The following is a 20,369-nucleotide window of genomic DNA, read 5'->3' on the forward strand; positions in this document are numbered from 1 at the left end:
CCTCATTCGTTTTCAGCAACTCCCGTCTAACTTGTCTTAAAAGCTTCAATTCGGGAATAGTGTAGGCCCCTTCTAAGTATCAGTCAATCGCTCTTGTCTGTTAGGCACAGCTGACTGAATTATTCACGGCCCTTTTGCTGGGAGACAGGTTTATGCTGGCCCTTCAAGTTGGCAATTTAAAATAATCATCTCTCAGTTGCTGAATGCCCCCAATCACGAGGCTCTAATAAGTCTCATCAAACAAGTTAACTAAAGAGCTTCCACCCAAGCCCAAGGACAGGCTTCCCATAGAGAAATACTGAACGCCACTTTAGACACGGCGCTCCCCTAGGGAAAGGTGGCAAAATAACAAATTAGCTATTTTCTTCTAGGAGACAAAGCCAATTTGCTACCTCTATCAGCCATTATTTTCCATAGCATTTGGAAAGGTAATAAGGGGTAGGAAAGTGACCTTAAATATAATATTGGTTCAGCCTCCTGGTGGGAGCAAAGAAGACCTTTCCCCCCTTATACAGCCATGGAACAGGCATGGACATGACTGCTAAGGCACTCAAACGTCTCTCTAGGCAGGCATGCTGTCAACTTCTCCCCGCACCGCTGGCTGCCTGGGGACATGCCTCCCGAAAGGGCAGAGATACAGGCCAGATGAAAGTAATTTGGAGGGGAGAGACTGGTTATCTGAAGAAGACTTAAAGGACGTTTATTTCATTAGTAACATGCACATCAAAATTCCTTCTCAAAAAAGAAGTCCTAACGGTAGCATTCCTTGGTCAGCTTGAGCAACATCCTCCAGGTGAAGGTGTCAGCGCTGCCAACTGGCGATGTCACCAGGAATCCCCGGTGCTTTTTTTGACCGATCCAAAGGCTCGAAGGTGCTATTTGGAAGCCCTGGTGGTGTAGTGGTTGCACGGTGGGGGCAGCTGACCACAAGGTCAGTGGTTTGAAACCACCAACCACTTCTTGGGAGAAAGATAAGGCTTTCTATTCCCATAAAGAATTATGGTGTCCTAAAATTGATCGTCGTAAAGACTGTACAACTCTTCTTGATATGATTGAACTATTGAATTGTATGATATGTGGAACAAGCGCCAGTAAAACTATGAGAGAGAGAGAGTTAGTCTCGGAAACCCACAGGTCTAGATTTGCCCTGTCCTAAAGGGTCGCTAGGAGTCAGCTAGGAGTGGCAGTGAGGTGGGTTTCTTGAGAAGATGATTTAAATATCCACTCTGGGGGAGAAACTGACGGAGATTCTGGAAGTTAACCAAACATACACAACAACAAAAACCCTCCACAGTGAGCATCCTTGTGTCTGTGACCCCAAAGGAAACTGGGGTTTCCTCTGCATATGGGGGACACTTGAGACATCCCATTTCCCTTCGGGGAGAATCCTGGTCCTCATTTGCTGTGTGGAAGAGTGGCCCCGCAAGCTACAGGCATGGGAGGGGAGGGCTGGCCAGCTCCTTTCCTCAGCCACCCGTCAGATTGCTCTGTAAATCCGAGCTACCTCAGTGTGGTCCACACCCCAGCAGCAGCAGCATCACCCAGGGACTTGAACCAAAAACACTCTAGTTGGACCTGGGTCCTGCCTAATTCCTAAGTGAATGGCTGATTTGTCCATTCATGGTTAAGGACACATTGTTCTCATCTTTTTATTACAAACAGGTAAGGATTATGTTCTGGAAAACAATCCAGATGCCGCTTCCAGGGAAAGACCTTAGCATGCCTCGCTGGCAGCCATTCTCGTTAACCGAAGCAGTTGTAGCCGAGCCGGTCCTGGCTCAAGGACACTATGTATGACAGAAGGGAACACCGCCCAGTCTTGCACCATCCTCATACCCGTTGCTGTATTTGAGCTCAGTGTCGCAGTCATTGTGTCCGTTGGTCTGGCTGAGACCCTTTCTCTTTTTCACTGTGCCTCTTGATAACTCCATTACCAATGACGGCTACCCCTGGCCCGAGACTCCATCAAAGTCCTCCCAAAGGTGAGGCGGACTCACTGCTAAAATTCCCTCAGCGTGGGAGCCGGGTGGAAGGTGTGAACTTCTAAGGCATTGCCTTCTCAATTAGCTGGGGCTACTCATATTCACCTGGTCTACTCGGTCTCCAAGGGAACAAAAAGCTGATTTTACAAGCCAGTGGAGCAGAGTCTCTTTGGGGCTAGAAGAATGGGTCTCAGATAGTGTGTTTTATTTCTTCATTAGTGTGCGGTCACAGTGAGTGATCACTAAATGCAGGGCTGCATAAGAATGCTGGGGTTAAAGACAGCCTAATGAACGAAGAGAGGGGCCTGATTACCATGGCTGTCAGCAAAGAGGAACTGGGTTTGTCACCTGGCTTAACCAACTGGTAAGGACTGATTAGAGGCTGGAATCAGTTTGAAAGGATCCCTGATGTTTATGTACCTTTCTATGCCCACATCTTCTCAAAAGGATCCCATAAAACTGCTGCTGGGGGTGGGGGTGGAGAGCGTCACCATGCGGATGATCCGAACAAGGACTTTCTGGCGTGACTCCCACCATCTTCTTCTTTCTTGAAAAGTCTACTGTGGCACCACCCAATAGAACTTCCTGGGATGACGGAAATATTGTCGCGCTTCCTCCCTCCCTGTTCAATGTGGAGCCTGAGCCCTTGGTGTGTGGCTGGTACCAACAAGGCCTCTGAAGTTGAAGCGGAATGCTAACAGCTTTACATTGGAATCGCCACACATGCTTAGTGGCGACTGTATTCAAGAGCTGGATCTCTAGCAGCGGTCACCAGAGTCGGTTCTGTCTCAGGGTGACTCCCACTGGTGCCTCAGAACAGAACTGGGCTCCCTAGGGGTTGGCAATGGCTAATCAGTGGGGCGAGGGAGGAGGGTGGGGGTATGGGGACAGATCTCCAGCTCTTTCTTTTCCAGGCACCTCTTATCAGAGTCAAAACTTCAATCTCTCAGTGATAACTGGTTCTATCACCCAGGGACGCCGCCACACTGTCGTTTATTCGACAGAAAAAGCAAAAGCCTACGTGGCAAGTCCTAAGCTTGGAACACATTCTGGACTCTAATTCTATTGTCTACTTTACGAGCTGGAGCCCAGGCAGTGCCACGGGTCTTGCATTGTGCTGCTTATGACAAGATCAGCAGTTGAACCCAATCGTCACAGTCACTCCTTGGCAGAAAGATGAGACTAGCTCCCGCCACAAAGATGTACAGCCTCAAACACTTTAGGGAGCAGTTCTCCTCTCTCTGACCAGGCTGCCAGGAGTCTGAATGGACTTCATGGGAGATGGCTTTTATTTTTTTTGCTCTAACTTATTAGCATATGTATTAGCAAAGTTTGGTCACCTCCCGGACGACTAGAGGGGAGATCTTATGAGGCTTAAGGAGTTCTCGTTTTTACAAAGTTAGGATAAAGGAAAATATCTTCCACTTTACAGAGCACTGTTGGCAACCTGGCCTGCAGAGCAGAATCAGGTGGGCAGCCTGTGCCCACCCCGATGCCCGGGTCCTCCTCCCAGAGACCCTCGGACACAGTATGGCCATCCCATGATGCCATCGTCCAGGCGTGGGTGACAACCACTGCCAGGGAAGCAGAGAGATTCACTGGTCACCTGCTGTGGAGACAGAGTTTGGGGAAGGAAGTGACCAGTAGGGGGATAAGAGAGAAAGGGAACATTCTTAGATGCTTACCAAGTGCCTAACTTTTCCAGAAATTTTCTTCTTTAATTCTTACAACAGCCACAGAGGTAGAGGGTGAAAACCCACACGACTGATGGGAAAAAATGGAGGCTTAGAGTATTCATCCATCTGGCACAGTCCCAGGAAGCCGGTGGCCAGACTGGTTGGTCTGTGTTGCAGTGATCAGCCCCATGTCCATTCAGCGGGATGAAAACACGCTAAAGCAAAGCATCCAAGCCACAGCCAGGAGAGGAGGTCAATGGGGAAGGGACTGCGTGTGCCGCAGGCTGCCAGGGCTGTGATCCCGCAATAATGGCTTGCTGGGACTTTGCTCGGTTAGTAAGTTGAGTACTTCACCTTTTCACCACCCAAGGACAAAAGTAACAGACATAAGACCTTGGATCAACAGAACAGAGGACTTTCACAGGAAAACATACCAAATAAAGTACTAGAATAAGATTTTCATGAAGTTGCTTTTTCAATACCACAGACACAGAAATCCCCAGCCTGCCCTGACACTAACTGTTGAAAACAATTTCTGAAAAAAATACCAGAAACACTCTTGTTTTTAAGGCTTTGGGGCTGAAGTCAAAATTTCCTTTTTTGTTTTTCCATCGGCATGCTTGGGATCAAGCGAGCAATTTGTTTGTACAGAAATAAAATTCCAAGAGCTCAGCTACCACAGCTTCTTAAACATGCCAGAAGCTCAGGCAGGTGGCAAACTTGACTATCTCCCCTCCACTCCCCAGAAGCAAGGAGCTACTTCAGGGAAGGATAAGTCATCAGTCATGTAGAACACTAGCCAGCACATCAGACTCATGGGCCTGAAAAAGCCACTCTTCCCCGTCTGCCTTCAAAGCTGAATTCTAGGTAGGTCATAACAGAGTCATACCTTAACCCAGAGAGGGCTTCTCCTTTAGCTGAAGCAGGTGGTAGATTCCAGGATGAAAACTCTGGAAAATTATCGGAATATTTCCCCTTAGATATGCTAGTTGCTGGTGAATGCCATTAGCAAGTCTTTGTCCAGTAAAGTCACCGGAGATATCCAAACTGCTGACTTTCTTGGTCAGCAAGCGGTCAAATGTTAACGGTTGAGAACACGAGCGTTGTGCCTAAACCCAAACCCACTGCCCTTAAATCGATTCTAACTCATAGAGTGAGTTTCCCAGGCTGTAAATCTTTACAGGAGCCTCAACTGTCTCCCACGGAGAGTCTGGTGGGTTTGAATCTCAGACCTAGTCCTTAGTTGTCCCCCGCTTACCCAACAGCACCACCAGGGCACCTTATCAAGGCTATAAATTCATTGCCTTGGAGTCAGTTCCACTCACAGTGACCCCATATAGAGCTTATGAGGCTGTCCGTTTTTACAGGAGCCAGGAATTGCACCTTTCACCCTTGGCGTGGTTGGGGGCTATGAACTCCCAGTCTTGAGGTTACAGGTCCAATACTTACTTGACTGCCCCCTCTAGAGAGGATTGTAAATTCTCACAAATGAAGACTTGTTGGCTGCAGTAGTGAACAGAGGAAAACATGAGAGTCAACCCTTCCAAAGAGAATCTAGGAGTAAGAATGTATAGATGGGGTGACAACATGGTTGGCTCTTGGGCAAGTCAGATGAAAATGGCTATCTGGGCAGAGGACTCAGTCTGTGGAAAACAAACCAAACCAAACCTACTGCCATGCAGTCCAATAGGCTCATACATAGCGCCTTTACCCTACGGAAGATGCGGAAAAATAAGAGGACAATGAAAGGTTGGCCTATTTAAAGCTACACCTAAGGCTAACCCTCGTACACCCTTTAATTCAGTAAGTTTACCCTTGGCCTAAAGGAGCAAATAAAAAACCCATGCAATAAATGCAAAACTATGTCAATCTTCTGGTTGTGTGGGTCTGTCACCAACTTGGGGTGTGAGCCTGGATAGATTCCTTTGCATCTCTGAGCTCCCAGTTGCCTACCTCATCTATAAAATGAAAACAGCTCCTCTCATGGACAGATGAATTGTGTCCCTGCAAAACCATGTGTTGAACTCCTATCCCCCTGTATCAGTAATTATCCTACTTGAGAATACATAGGGGCTGTCTTTTATGATGGAAATGAGGTCATACCAAAGCAAGGTGGGTCCTGTGTCTAATCACTCCTGCGCTATTAAAGGAGCAAATTAACTAGGACACAGAGACCCACACACAGAGGGAAAGCAGGCGCCAGGGAACACTGGCAGATGCCAGCAGATAAATGATAGGCTCCCAGACAAATTCAACACCGTTTGCAACTCTGAGAACACATGTTTCCATTCTTTAAAGGCCCACTATGTCTGCTCTACAAGTGTTGGGTGTCTGAGACAAAGCCCTAGAGTATTCATTAAAAGACATATATGAACAGGTTTCTGGGTCCCTAGGTGAAACAAGGAGTCGAGGAGGTGAAGCCTTGGGCTGCTAACCGCAAAGTCACAGTTCAAAACCATCCGCTGCTCCATGGGAGAAAGAGAAGGCTTTCTATTCCTGTAACGAGTTCCAGTCTCTGAAAACCATAGGGCAGTTCCGCCCCGTCTGATGGGGTTGCTGTGAGTTGGAATTGACATTGACTTTACGGCAGTGAGAATGGTTTAGTGGGAGGAGATACAAGTGGTAAGGCAATTCGAACCCACTGAAAGGGACCTCAGGAAACAGGACTGGCAATCTGCCACGGAGAGGCCACTGCCTTGGAACCCAATGGAGAGGTTCTTTTGTGCACACCAGGGGCCCCTGGGAGCCAGGATCAGGGTCAGCAGCAACTAATACAACAAGAACAACTAGAAAATGGTATGAAAAGGACAAAAGATGTCACTGTTGTTGCCATCATTATTATCGCTCTCCACCCCTTTTATAGATGGCCCATTTAGACAATAGCCTTGCAGTGGTAATGACTGTTCTAGAAAACCAGGAAGAAAAAACCCAAAACTAGACCTTCTCTCTGCATTGCTGTTGGCTCCAGGCAGGCCCAGATGAAGTTTGTGACAGTCGGGAAACAAAGTAATAAGTCATAATACCAGTATAAGTATCATTTCACTCCTATTGCCTAGTATGTACAGAGGCAGACCTACAGAAGGTACTTATGCAAACGTCTGCTATCCCGTCTTTTAGCTAACTTTACCACAAAGCCATGCGTCCAGATGGATAATCTCGTGGTTCACACATTGTGACAGCACCCCAAAGTTACAACCGCCTCTTCCTTATCTTCAAGGATGGAATTGGGTCTGTGATGAGCAGCTCATGGTCAGCCCCGCTCTGCTCACAGCCCAGTGTCGTTTCTTTCTTTACTCAGCCAAGCGAGATCACACAGTTTGTCTTGAGCCGTTAAAAAAACACAATCAACCCCGCTGCCACTGAGTCCATTTGATTCCAACTCACAGTGACCCTACCCACGTAGGTTCCCGAGACTGCAAATCCTCATGGAGCAAATAGCTTCATTTTTTGCCTAAAGAGCAGCTGGTGGGTGTGAACTAGCAACTGTGTGGTTAGTTAGCAATCCAACACTTCTTCCTCTAAGCCCCCCACCAGGGTTCTCAAACAGGAAAGCATTTGTTTTAACTGGCTGAAGGACCTTGCACCGTTGGCCATGGAAATTTTGGTGGCAATGAGAAACTGCTCTAGGGTTCTCGCTCCCCCTCACCCCCCATCCCCTCCAGGGGCACTCAGGACCTGAGCCAGACCTGCGGAACCACAGCTACACCTCAGAAAAGAAAATAATATGAAGCTGTTTGGAACCAACGATCATGCAGGAAGTACTATTTTTCCTGCAGATGAGAAAACTGAGACTCCAGTGGCCACGTCCGTTTGTAAGCAGTAGGACTATGAAGCAAACCTAAGCCTGTGAAATGCCGATGCCCTTTGCCACTCTGCTGTATATCCTCCACACATGTCACCCCCACCCTGGCCTCATCAAGGCCATGTCCGTCGAGGTCTGTGGAGGCCGGCACGCATGCACAGGGCAGGAATGACGGCGCCTCAGAAGGCTGTCTGGAGAAGGTTATGAGAAAGCACTCCACGCTGGCCAGCCCCATCTATTCATGAACCCAGCAGTAATTAAGTGCCTATCATTAAGCAGGCATTTATTAGGACTCAAGCCCAAGTGTTATGAACACAAAACTAAGAGGAAAGAGGGAGAAGCCGTGAGCTCAGCGCATGCCACGCTCCCTTGTGCAGAACGGAAACCCCATTCCGCCTGGGCTCCCACCCACATACACCTGCCCGAGACCGGCTGCTCCCCAGGCTGTCAAGATGCCCCAAGAGCCCTCAATGGAATAGGAAAGCTGGTTTTACATTCTCATCCCACAGTGAAACGGCCTCTCAGTCAACCCCAGCTTGGCACTGAAGACAAGCGCACAGGGAAGACCAGAAAATAAAAAGAAAAGGTATCCTCTTGTATGCATTTCCCCCACTTAGATTGAGATTTAAAAATGCTTCTTTGATCTAATTTGCTCCCTGCTGCCTGGGAGAAGGCCAAGAAGTGCCATGCTAGGAGGTCACAAAAGCTGCTGACATGTCGGAACCAGAAGTATCGACTTACGGGTGCAGGGCATGGAGGCAGCATCGTTGTCAGCTCTGAAGAAGCCCCGGTCACAGGTGCAGGAGGTGGCGCCTTCCCAGACCGAGTAGCTGTGGGGTGGGCACTTGGCACAAGAGGCGTCCGTGGAGAGGGCCTTGTAGTATCCAATTTTGCAGGCTGGAGGGAAGGAAAGAAGCAAGAGCACACATCAGTCAACCACTGTGGATCCCACAGAGCCCGCTGCAGGGCCCGACCCCCGATTCAAAAGAGTGGTGATGGCGCGTTCTCCAATTACCACTGATCATTTGGCTTGTGGTGTGAATAAGGCCATCAAAAACTCAATTGATGATGAGAACGCTCAGAAAGTTTTAGGGTCCCCAGGCCTATGAGAAGGAGTCCTACGGGAGACAAGCAGTAGAAGCACAGTTCATGTCCATTCACTGAGCTCTTCCTATCCATCAAAGATCCTGGGGTGCTGTAAATGTTGTGCGAGAGGTGCTCGACCCCCCAGCCTGCGGCGCTGCGGAAGAAAGGCCTGTGGGGTCTGCTCCCGTAACTCAGCTGCACACGTTACTGCAAGAGGTCTCCAGGAACCAGCATCAACTCCAGAGCGATGCGTTCAACTCCTGGTTTGATTTCTATGGACAGGGGTCCTGCTTCCCTTTTACAAACACTGCTTTGCTTTAACCTTGACAGCAGCCCTTTGCCAGACAGGCTCTGAGTGGTTGTCATGGCTGGTACAAGTCCACACATCTGATAAAAGGTACCCCCCACTCCCGGCCCCTATCGCCTGACACCTCTGCTCTTAGACACCTGTGGTGGCATCGGAGGGCACAATCTTTAATCAACCAATTGGCCGTGTATCCAGGCATTATTAATTATTAATTTCTGGCTGCTGCCTCCTTAAAGCTACAGACAGGGAAGAACCGGAAGGAACCAAAAACAAAAGTGAGCCACTGGCAAAAGACAAAATGGGTAAGACAGCGATCACGCCATTTCAGGAGAAGGTAGTCTGTAGATTCTGGAGAACAACATGGTAGGGTTTTCTGTATGTTTTGTGTTTGCTCTCAATAGGACACCCCCACCCCACCCCGTTATCCCCCGCTGCCCTCCCATTTACACACATACCTCCAGAGGCAAAGAACACAGACCACAGCATTCTCTATGCACCGGGCTTGCTTTCCACCACCTCATCTCCACCAACATCCTTCTTCTGATACCAGGGCTATTTTTTGTACGAATGTGAGACCCCGTAATGAAACAGCTCTGCTCCTCTCCTTTCTTTTCCCTTCATCCCCTACCCCCTTCTCGACCACCTCCTAAATCGGTCCCAACACAAAATCAAAGCACGGACTACACGAGCAGCATCGGCTCCATGGAAGTAGAGCTGTGTCAAGTCATTTCTTCAAACCAGAGGTCCCAATGTGACAGCTACCCACACTTTCACACCAGGGTCACTCTCGGCTTTCTCCACTTAGCGTGTCTTTGAGACATTTCCATACTATCCAAAGGAGCACACGGAAGGCACAAAGAATTAAGCTCGGGTTGCACACTGAAGACGGATGGTTTTAAACAGTGGCAACTTGGGAGGAAAGGCCTGGAGACCTGTGTCCCTGCTCTTGAATGATCAGACGCTTTACTCTGATGCACGCGGGCATCACACAGACTCAGAACTGACTCCACCGTAACCTGTGTCTGGTTTGTGGAATACGGTAGAAGAAAACAGAGCCCCGGTATTGTAGTGGATTGTGCATTAAGCTGCTAACCGCAAGGTTAGTGGTTCAAACCTACCAACCGCTCCATGGAAGATGAGGCTTTCTGCTCCCATAAAGAATTAGAGTCTCAGAAACCCAGAGTGGCAATGAGTGAGCTCAAAGACTGTTTGGGAAACTGACTGTGGTAGCAATTGGGCAATTCTGCTTGAAGTGATTGAACTATGGAATGATATGATATATTAACTATGGAATGATATGACATATATTAATTTTTTTTTTAAGTACCAGCTGGGAGAAGGATGCAGCAGGCATATTTTGTCACCTGGATGATAAGAAGAGACCGACTGTGCCAGCCCTCCAGGAAATCTTATGGAAACCAGTAGGTAAACCAAAGGCCACAAAATGCTTTGATTCTTTGTGGCAATCTGTCCCCATTCGCCTATGCCTCCAGCGGAAGTCTGTTCCTCTCTCTTGCACATCCTGTTGGTATTTTCTTAATCATGCCCTGGTGATGGCAAGCGGAAAGGGAGTTGAGCAGGCGGCACAGAAAGACACAGTGACTTCACCCTTATTTACCAACGCTGTTGATGGAATTTCCTTTAACCAGCCAAGACTTTATGGCTGTGGAGCACCGACAAGCAAAGTGCTCGGAGATCAATCTCGCCCTTATTTGTTTTTGTCTCTCACTGGACCAGAGCATCTTAGAAAAACAAAGTTGCTGCAACGACTGAGATTTATGCGTCTCGAGTTTATACAGATCACATCATTAGGTAAGGTTCAGCTAGCAAGGTGCTCTGTGGGCCTGCTTAAAATGGCCCCAGGGTTTCCATTAAAATCAGGAGCCCTGGCTTTGGCAGGAAGACCTACTGAGGATTAGGCCAGGCCTCCCCACATCAAACACCCTGAGTCCCGGGATCAGGTACACAAACGCTCCGAGTTCTACCTGCCACTTGGCCACAGTCAACAGAGGCAACTTGTGGACACATGGAGTCTGGTTGCTGAAGGGATATCCAAGAAGGAGAACACTTTGGCCCTTTGTGTACTAGAAACATGATAGAACATGTGCCTTAGGAATCTTTCTTTGAAGTAGCAAAGCACGTCATAACTGTTATTAGGTAAATCCGTTAGTTTTCATTGGTTCGCTTGTTGGGCTATTTGGTCTATAAGTAATGCAAGAAAATAGATGATAAAGGAAAATCTGTCACAGAAGGTCTCTGTGTGGAATATTTTGTAGGAATCTGAACGCTCCAGCCATCACTGTGGAAACTTTGAAGTTAACCCTTAAGATCCCCCAACTACAGTGGGCAAGGCAAGCAGGTGGGTGAGGTGAAGGATTGGCCGAAGACAGGGATGGTCTATCAGGCAAATGTCAAAACAGACCATTGAAGACCCTAGAGAGCACAGTTACACTCTGTTAGACACGGGGTTGGCACGAGTCGGAATTGTTCTTGGACTTGCTCGTTCTGTTCTGTTCATGAATGGCAAACCATCATCGTGCACTAGAGTACCCACACCATCCAGAGAATCTTCATGGCACATCGGTTAGGGGTTGAGAATGAACCAAGTATCTATCTATTGTCTGTCTGTCTATAAATTGTCTTCTCCAACCACCCAAACCTCTGCCATCAAGTTGATTCTGATTCTAGAGGTCAGGGTAGACCTGCCCCATGGGATTCCAAGGCTGTGATCTTGAGAGAAGCAGACTGGCACATCTCATTCCTACAAAGCAGTGGGTGGGATCGAACAGCCAACCGAGCACTTAACCACGGCACCACCAGTGCTCGTCCTCGTCTTGTCTAGAGGTCAGCAAACATTTTCAATATAAAGGCAGATGGGGAGTGTTGCTGGCTTCATGGGCCAAGAGGACAGAGCATTTAAACATAGTATGCTTTAACATCCATCTCCTAAAAACAGAAAACTGCCCCAGTCAAGGAGTTATTTCGGACACCATGTGTAACATGGGAGAAGTGGGGTAACATGTGTAATATGGGAGACCATGTGTAACATGGGAGAAGTGAGGTCCATAATATGTTCTAGCCCTGGTTTTACAGAAGGAGATCTGACCTTGCTTCCAATGTGTTTCTGGATGGAGTCTGACACATGCACACTATCTGTTTGCATCAACCAGGAACTACTTGGTACTTACAGAAGAACACAGGAAGCCCTTTTCCACAGATACTATTATTAAGACTGAATTTTTTTTGTAATTAAAGTGTTTGCTATTAATAAGAATAAAGTTATTTAGGGGGAGGTAGATAATATTTCGCTTCATTGGGAACCAAAGAGAGTGTTCTGGATTATGAAATCAATTGAAAATGTTCATTTGTAGGGAAACATTCTTGGCTCTCAAGCTGTACAAAAACAGATAGAAAGTTGGATTGGGCCCCAAAGGCCATCCATGGCCTATCTCTGATCTCACCCAAGGTACTCATTTTCAAGATGAATGGCCTTGCCCACAGTCAATAGCTGGTAGGAGGCAGGTTCAAGTCTGGCCTCCGAAGTTCCTTATCTCCATTCCATTGCAGTGCCTCCCAGAGTTCTAAATGACACATTTAATAAAGAGAACTTTCGTTCCACACTACACAAAAGAGTAAACTTCCCACCAACCACTGCGTGAAAAAATAGATTTGATGCAATACTGTTATCACTAACGTGACTTTTCTTCATTTTTCTTGATTAAAACATGCAGCCTGGTTTGGAAGATATTCTAACCTCATTGTCTGGGAGGTATTTCTTAGGCCTTCTAAATTTGCATAATCCTAAATTACGATTAATTTTAAGTTTGCATCGTTTCAGAGTTTTGCTTTCCTAGAGAATCGTAAACTTGTACCATTTTCACCTTTCCGATAAAAGGGTGATTCATTATTTGTGTTGTTGTTTCTGAGTCACAGTGAAACTGGGCTGGCAGAAGAGATGCTTTGCATTCGAACTTATCTTAAGAAGGCTGCCTTATCCTTCTGTTGGTGGGGAATTTTCACTTCCAGTCCCAGCTCAGAGACTTACACATAGACAGAGAAGTGTTCCAGAACTTTGAAAGATGTAATCCAGTCTCTTAGATCATTCTTGTTGTTCTCAGGTTCATGCTGTTGGTAAGTGCCAGAGTCAGCTACAACTCATTGGTACCTTACATCGTTAACAGAATGGGATGTTGCCTGGTCCTGCATTCTCCTCACAACTATTATGTTTGATTCTCCTGTTGCACCCCTTAAGGGCTTTCCTCTTTTCTGATGCCCCTCCACATCAGCAAGCATGATGTGCTTCTACGGAGATTGGTCTCTAGCCCTAATTTGAGAAATTCATTGACTAAAGAAAAACCACTAGATTGACGTTGACCTACTTCTAACTCTTATCAGGATGCCAAAGTTCTGTTTCTTGAAAGCAGTGATCTTCAGTCGTTATATTAGATGGACACGGAGCACTTGTTAGAACACCCATTGGTGGGCTCCAAGGCCAGTGTGTGTGATCATTGAGTAACCCAACCCAACCCATCAGTCAATGCTGACAAAGAGTCATTCTATAGGGCAGAATAAAACTCTGGAAATCTTTAGAGAACAGACAGCCGATCTTTTTCCTACACAGAAGCCAGTGATTTGAACCACAGACTTAACCACCCACTGGATTGTTGGTCAACAAAACTCACTGCCATTAGAGCTAATTCTGGCTCATAGTGACTCTGTGGGACAGGGTAGAACTGCCCCTTGGATTTCCAAGTCTGTAACTCTTTACCGGAATGTAAAGCCTTGTCTTTATCGAGTGGAGTAGCTGGTGAGTTTGAGCTGCTGAAATGGGTTAACAGCCCATTATACTCCTACACTACCAGGTAGGGTCCAGAAATGATTATTTCTTACAAATTCCAAGACTGGTGATGAGCTTGGTGAATGAAGTGGTGATACTTTGAGAGCAACTAAGCAAAAGTAACCAAATCCAATTCTAAGTAAAAATTGTACATTTTAGTTCATATCAAATTAGATAAAAACCTATTCGTTTCCTAATATTCAAATGATACCCAGGGAACTGGAGCTTGTGCAGGGTAAGAATAACCAGTCTATAGGTGACACTAGGAGGGGAGATGTTATAAACTTGAAATTTTTGAAATATGAAGAAGGAATGACTTCTTTTAAAAATGTAAACTAGAGGAGCTTATACCAAGGGCTCAAGTAGAAAATGTTTTGGACATGATGATGGTAACATATGGACAAATATGCTCAAGGCAATTGATGTAAGAAATGTTATAAGAGCTGTAAGAGTCCCCAATAAAATTATTTTAAAATAATAATAAAATAAAATTATTTTTTAAATGTAAACTATGATTCCAACAAATGTCATTATGCCCTTCACAAGCCCCCACAAATGCAGAACATATTTTAGAGTAGAACAGCTTTATAAACCTGGTTTAATTTAAAAGGAAAATAAATGAAAAGGGATAATGTCTGACATACAGAACTGTTTTGCAATATTTGCAAATATTTCTCAAAATAAGTACTTGCCCTCCAATACCAATGCTGCCAGAGTACTCCTTCTGACATTGAATAACCATGATGGCAGTTTTTAAAAAAATTATTGAATAATTTAATTTAATTATTTTGAGACTTGGAGGAGGGTGGGGGGAGAGTCTGCTCTGGATCAAATATTGTCCAAAACACAGCAAACTAGACAATCCAGTTCCCTCCATTCATACAAAGGTTTCATTTCATCTATTCAACCACTGAGTACTGTCTAAAAGAGAGAATGCATTATGTAAAAGGCTCTGGCGGATTTTGATTAGTTTTCATTGTAAGTATCTTAAGGATAATATTCTGCAGTTTCTTTGGTGGGAGATAAATGGTAGACCAGGTAGAAATGACACTGTCATAGTTCATTTGCATTGCATCACTCCATTTTTGAAAGGGTATATTGGGCAGCCATTGAGAAGGGCTACATCGTTTAGAACACAGATGTTCCATACTTGAAAAAAGTATGAATGCTATGGGTCAGGTCTGCTCCATGGCACCTAGTAACAGCTGCAGCAGCAGAAGTAGAACATATCCAATGTTATCTATTGTCTGCTAGCCCATGAGATAAAGTATCATTTCTAGCTTACTTTGTGACAACAGGCACGATAAGGTGGTGGGCCGAAACCTTTTTCTTTTTGAATCATTACACATGATTTTAAAATAATTATATCAGGTTGAATTTCTAAGGTGTCCTCTTTCCACCAACAGTTAATGATCCGATCACATCTAGCAACCCAGAGTTCTACTCTCTACTCTCTCCTTCACGACCTCCCTTCCTTTGAAGCTGGCTGTCAGGGAAGCAGATAAAGGGGAGAGAGAAGAGAAAGGGAAGGGGAAAAAAAAACTATGCTGAAAATTGACTTGCTCTTTCAAGAACAGAATGTCGTTTAATCCCATAAGTAGGTGAACACTTTTGAAATGTCAGGTGTAGCTGGTTTCCTCCTAAGACGCAGTAAATCCTCCTAAAACAAGCTCACAAAAAAACCTGTGAAAATGTAAATGAACTCTAAAAAATGGACAGAAGCAAGAAGGATGCACTGGCGGAATAAAGTGTGTTTTCCTTTTTGTCTTTAAGGTAGATAATAGAAAACTGGAGAGAGAGTTGATCTTGTCAGTAAACTTTGGAGCGGGTGACTGAATAGCGGAAGGCTCCAGGTGGAAGCCTTTAGCTCATCATTGAAGAGAAAGTAGTTACTAGGTAGACTTTGCACACTGTTGCTTTGCGCTGGCAAGTATTTTGCAATTCTTTAGATAGAGTAGGGCTGGACCTATAGGATTTCTAAGGCTATAATCCGTAAACATGCTGACTGCCACATCTTCTTTCCACAGAGTAGCTGGTGGACTCGAACCACAGACCTTTCAGTTAGTAGCAAAGCACTTAACCATTATGCCACGAAGGATCCCTGGACTCACACATTAAATCGAAGCTGAACTTATTACCATGGAATTAATTCTGACTCATAGAGCTCATTACTGTAGTCAGATGTCCTTCTCCATGGACGGATTTCTCCTCATCACATGTCCGAAGCATGTAAAACACTCTCAACACGCTTGCCTCTACGGAACCCTCTGGCCATACTTCCTCCAAGACAGACCTGTTTGTTCTTCTAGCAGCCCATGATACCGTCACTCTTCTTCTCCAGCCCCACAATTCACAGACATGGAAATATACATATTTCACTTAACAAGACCTAATTCCACTGTCTGCTCTCTCAAAATTTTCCAGTCTCAGAAACTGCAGGGAGGCGGTTCTACTCTGTCCTACAGGGTTGCTGAATTGGAAGCAGTAGGTCTGAGTTTGTTTGTTTGTTTGTTTGTTTGTTTGTTTGTTTGTTTTCAATTGCATGGTCACAAATGCTGTTTTCAGTCAGCCCTCTTGGGCCCCCGTGTATAGGCACTCCCTACTGGGTGTGAAGATTGCAAACTCTGATCTTTGCCTGTAAGCCTGGAATGCTCTCTCTTCTGAGAAACTATGATGCCATCGTATGTCCAAATTTAGATGCGAGGGTCAGATAAGACCAGTGAAAGGCTTCAGCAATTTTGAAAAAAAGATACAATCCATTCTGTCCACAGGCCTAAAGGTCGACTACTGGTTTGACAATTGGATGGTTAGAAACATTTGCCTACTTCGATTACTGTTGTGGAAATGCAAAAGAGAATTCACAGTAAGGCACTGTACTAAGTTAAAAGAAATGGATGGGTCCTTTCTCTTCAATTACGAGTGACAATCTCTAAATGAATGGCAGCTTGGTGACCTGTAACTGAGAAATCTTTTTAAAATATGTTGCTTGTTACACAAAGATGATTTATTTCTTCTCTAACTCTTGCTCAAATTCTCCCCCATGAGGCAATGAAACCTTGTGAGAAACTAAACATGAACTTCAATATAACCTTGAAAAACAATTAATTAAGGGAAACAATCTAACCCCTCCTGTTGATTCTAACTCACAGCAACCATATGCCAGAGGGGAAAGACACCCCCCCCCCTAGGGCTTCCCTGGCTGCCAAAGAAAAAGAGGAAGACCCTCAATGAGATAGATTGACACAGTGGTTGGAACAAAGACGCTCAATAGGATAGATTGACACAGTGGCTGGAACAATGGGCTCAGAGGATGGGGAGCACAGCACCCTATTGGGCAATATACCTGTTCTGTTTGATAAAGGGAAGGGTCGTTGTGAGTCAGAACTGATTGTATAACACCTACCAACAATCTTTGTGGAAGCTGCTTACCAGGCCTTTTGTCCTGTTAATCTGCTGAGGGAGCTAAACCTGCTGATTTTTTGGTTAGCAGCCCAGCAACTAAGCATTGGAGCCACCAAGGGTCCTTAATCCAATCCCCAGGAGTTCTGCATATGCCCTCTCATTTGAGGGCATACATTGGTTAAGTGCTAGGCTACTAACCACAAGGTAGACAGTTCAAACTCACCAGCCACTCCTACAGAGAGAGAGATGAGGCCGTCTGCTCCCATAAAGATGAACAGCCTCATAAACTCTCTGTATTAGTGCTGTAACTGCCAACCACAAGGAACAGCCGCTTGAAACCCGCAGCAGCTCCTCAGGAGAGAGAGGAGGCTTTCTTTCTACTCCCTTAAAGATGAACAGTCTCGGAAACCCACAGGGGCCAGTTTACACTTCCGAATCAGAATCATCTCCCTGGCAGTGCGTCGGTTTTGGGTGTTTAAACCTCAGAACTGGCCCAATGGCAGTGGGTTTGGGGTTGGTAAGTTTCATTTATCAGTGACTTTCATTGGCATGCTTTGAGATGAAATTAAATGCTCACTTGATTGTTTTCAGCATATTAACCACATTGAAAGCACAAATTCAAGTAGATTTAGCACACATTGAATGTTTGTATCATACTCTTTTAGAAACCAGGCAAAGCTTCCTTTTTTGTTGTTGTGGTTGTTAACTTGTTAAAATTTACAGCAGAATAGAAGCCCAATAGAAGATGAATGAAGCAAATGACCACAGTATATAGATTTTAATGAGGAAAAGCAGATAGATACTTGATTGTCACACTCAAAATGCACTGGCAACGGTTGATTCCATTTCCTTGTGGCTGAATTAGACAGCTTAGAACTGTCCCTGAGGGATCCCAAGATTATTACTCTTAACGGAAGCAGATTGCTTCATCTTTCTCCCTCAGAACCACCGGTGAGTTCAAGGTGCTGACCTTGTCGTTGGCAGCCTAGCGCATAACCCACCAAGCCACCAGATGAGTCAAAGGCAGAAAACAAGGAAGCAAATGGAGAAAGTAGGAAGGGGGAAAAAAAGCAAACATCTAATCCCTGCCTTGGATCTGAACGTGGAACTACTGAAAATATACAGAAATTCTTTTGAAAGACTTAAACAAGTACGGCCACATAAACTCTCCATCCCCCCAGTGGAGAGTACATCAATCACGGCCAGCGCATGCAAATCAGAAGCCATTAACACTGAACTTGATTGCCCATGACATTTCAGAGAGGGTCCTGCTTTTGATGAGTTGCTATTGTCTTCTTCCCCCTTTGATATTTGAGGTACATAAAGACTAGTGGCTCACTGCACAGCCAGTGATTACAAATAACAGGTCAGAGCCCTGAATAAAGACAGCAGCTGTCCTGGCTCCTTCTCCTCAAGCTACCCCAGCAGCCTGCCGCTGTCTGAATAATGCTCCGGGCTCTGTGATTAGGATTGTTATGTAAAACGTTCATCCATTATGAGGTATCTGCATCCATTCATCGGCAGCGCAGCCATTCATGTTTTAGCACACAGGCTTTCAGCCTTCACAGGATGATGGCCATCCGGAGCATGACTCTTCTTGGGTGCATACGAAGTGCTGAGGAGCAGAGGATAGATGAAGCGAGGGGGGCAGATGTGCAGACGTCCAGAAGGACCTGGCTGGTGCACCTAGCTGGGACTTTCTGCTCAGAGAAGATGGGCATCTGTCCGGGCAAGTGACCCCTCAGTTGAGGGCTCTCAACGACAACGCGGAGGAGCCCATTAAGAAGCAGTGCTGGTAGCACAGCCTGGTTGGGGACAAGGGCGGACTGAATCACACGTGGGTTAGACAGCCCGCTGTCTGGGAGTCAATTCCAACTCCTGGCGATCTCCCGTGAGTTAAAATAGAAGCCCGCTCCCTAAGATTGCCTGTGGCTGACTTTTCAAAAGGATCTGTTCGATCCTTCAGGGGTGCCTGAACCTCCAATGTCTCCGTTAGACACGAATGGTGTTCGCAGTTGGCCCCACACCAATTCACTCACTGCCAGGGAGTCAGTTCTGACAGGAAACCACCCTCCAGGACAGGGTGGAACAGCCCCCGTGGGTTTCCTGGGCTGTGCTTCTTCAGGGGAGTAGAAAGCCTCGCTTTTCTCCCACAGAGCTGCTGGGGGCTTAGAACTTCTCACCATCGGGTTAGCAGCCTGTAGCACCCCACGAGGCTCTAATTTAGAGTTGCTCTCTAGAGACAAAAGCTCTCTTGATAGTGTGTCAAAGAGAGGAATGGGTAACAGATACGCTTGCTTTAAATTGGGGGCGGGGGGGTCTCTTACCCCCATGAAATGGAATATTTGTTTCAAGAGCGGCCAATGGCTGGTCTTCTCTATTTCTCCCTCCTCTTTCTCTTTCTGAGCCTCTTTTTCCCCAGCCTCTAGGCACCATGTGCTTGCTCTGGAAATAAAATGGGCTCCCTGTATGCATGTGGACTGAGGGCTCAGAATCAACCCTGTATTCAATCATCACCGCATTTCGGTTCCTTTGAACAGTCAGAGAGGAGAGGGGCTGCTCTCATTGGCTCTGAGCACATCCTGTCCTCGCTCCCTTCCCCGGAAAGTACGGCTGCAGAGGAGGCTGGGAAAGAATGAAATACACACCAAGTCAGGGGCGGACAGGAGAGAGACGCGTGTTAAATAATTATTTGATTAACTCGGGCAGTGTTGCTCGTCATTGTCATCCAAAGGACTTCGCAGTCAGGCCTGGTGATTTATGAGGTTGCTGGAGTGGCTGGAGTCACTGCCTGCACCTCCCTTTTCCTTTCTCTGATGTTGCCTGGGCCCCCAGCAGGTCAGGTTTGCAAGTCTCAGCTCCCCAGTGCGGGGCACCAGCAGTGGGCTACAATTCTCTGCTGAGGTTTGGATCCGTTCACTTGCTAAACACACTGAGAGGTTGGGGGAGAGAATTTTAGAGTTTTGAGTCCACGTACTTTTTTTAAGGTGATGGCTGAGATCCTGCTATGGTGTTTTTGGTACTCTGTGAGCTGGACTCAGCAGCCCTGTGGGTACAGGGGTGGAAGGTGAGTGCTGGCAGTTTAAATCTGACAGGGGTTACACAGGAGGAAGATGTGGCAATGGGCTTGCACATAGATTACGGCCTTGGAGCCCCAGTGGGGCAGGTCATCTCTGTTCCACAGGGGTCACTGTGAGTCAAAATCGACTTGACAGCAGTGAGTTTGGGGTGGCTTAGCGGGTTAGGTGTTGTTTGCTAACAGCGAGGTCAGCAGTTC

The 20,369-nt window shown here is 46.2% G+C and overlaps 1 protein-coding gene across 2 annotated transcripts in view; it reads right to left on the minus strand.

Annotated features, from left to right (window-relative positions):
• Window positions 1–20,369, minus strand: part of EPHA4 (EPH receptor A4) — a 158,982-nt gene that overhangs the window by 79,629 nt on the left and 58,984 nt on the right. For both annotated transcript variants that reach the window (XM_004701633.2, XM_004701634.2), the window contains exon 4: window positions 8,202–8,357. In XM_004701633.2, the coding sequence (XP_004701690.1) occupies window positions 8,202–8,357 (156 nt within the window). The remainder of the gene's footprint in view (window positions 1–8,201; window positions 8,358–20,369) is intronic.

This window comes from Echinops telfairi, unplaced genomic scaffold (genome assembly GCF_000313985.2).
Source record: "Echinops telfairi isolate 266 unplaced genomic scaffold, ASM31398v2 ScPeMD7_3;HRSCAF=10, whole genome shotgun sequence".
Lineage (NCBI taxonomy): Eukaryota > Metazoa > Chordata > Mammalia > Afrosoricida > Tenrecidae > Echinops > Echinops telfairi.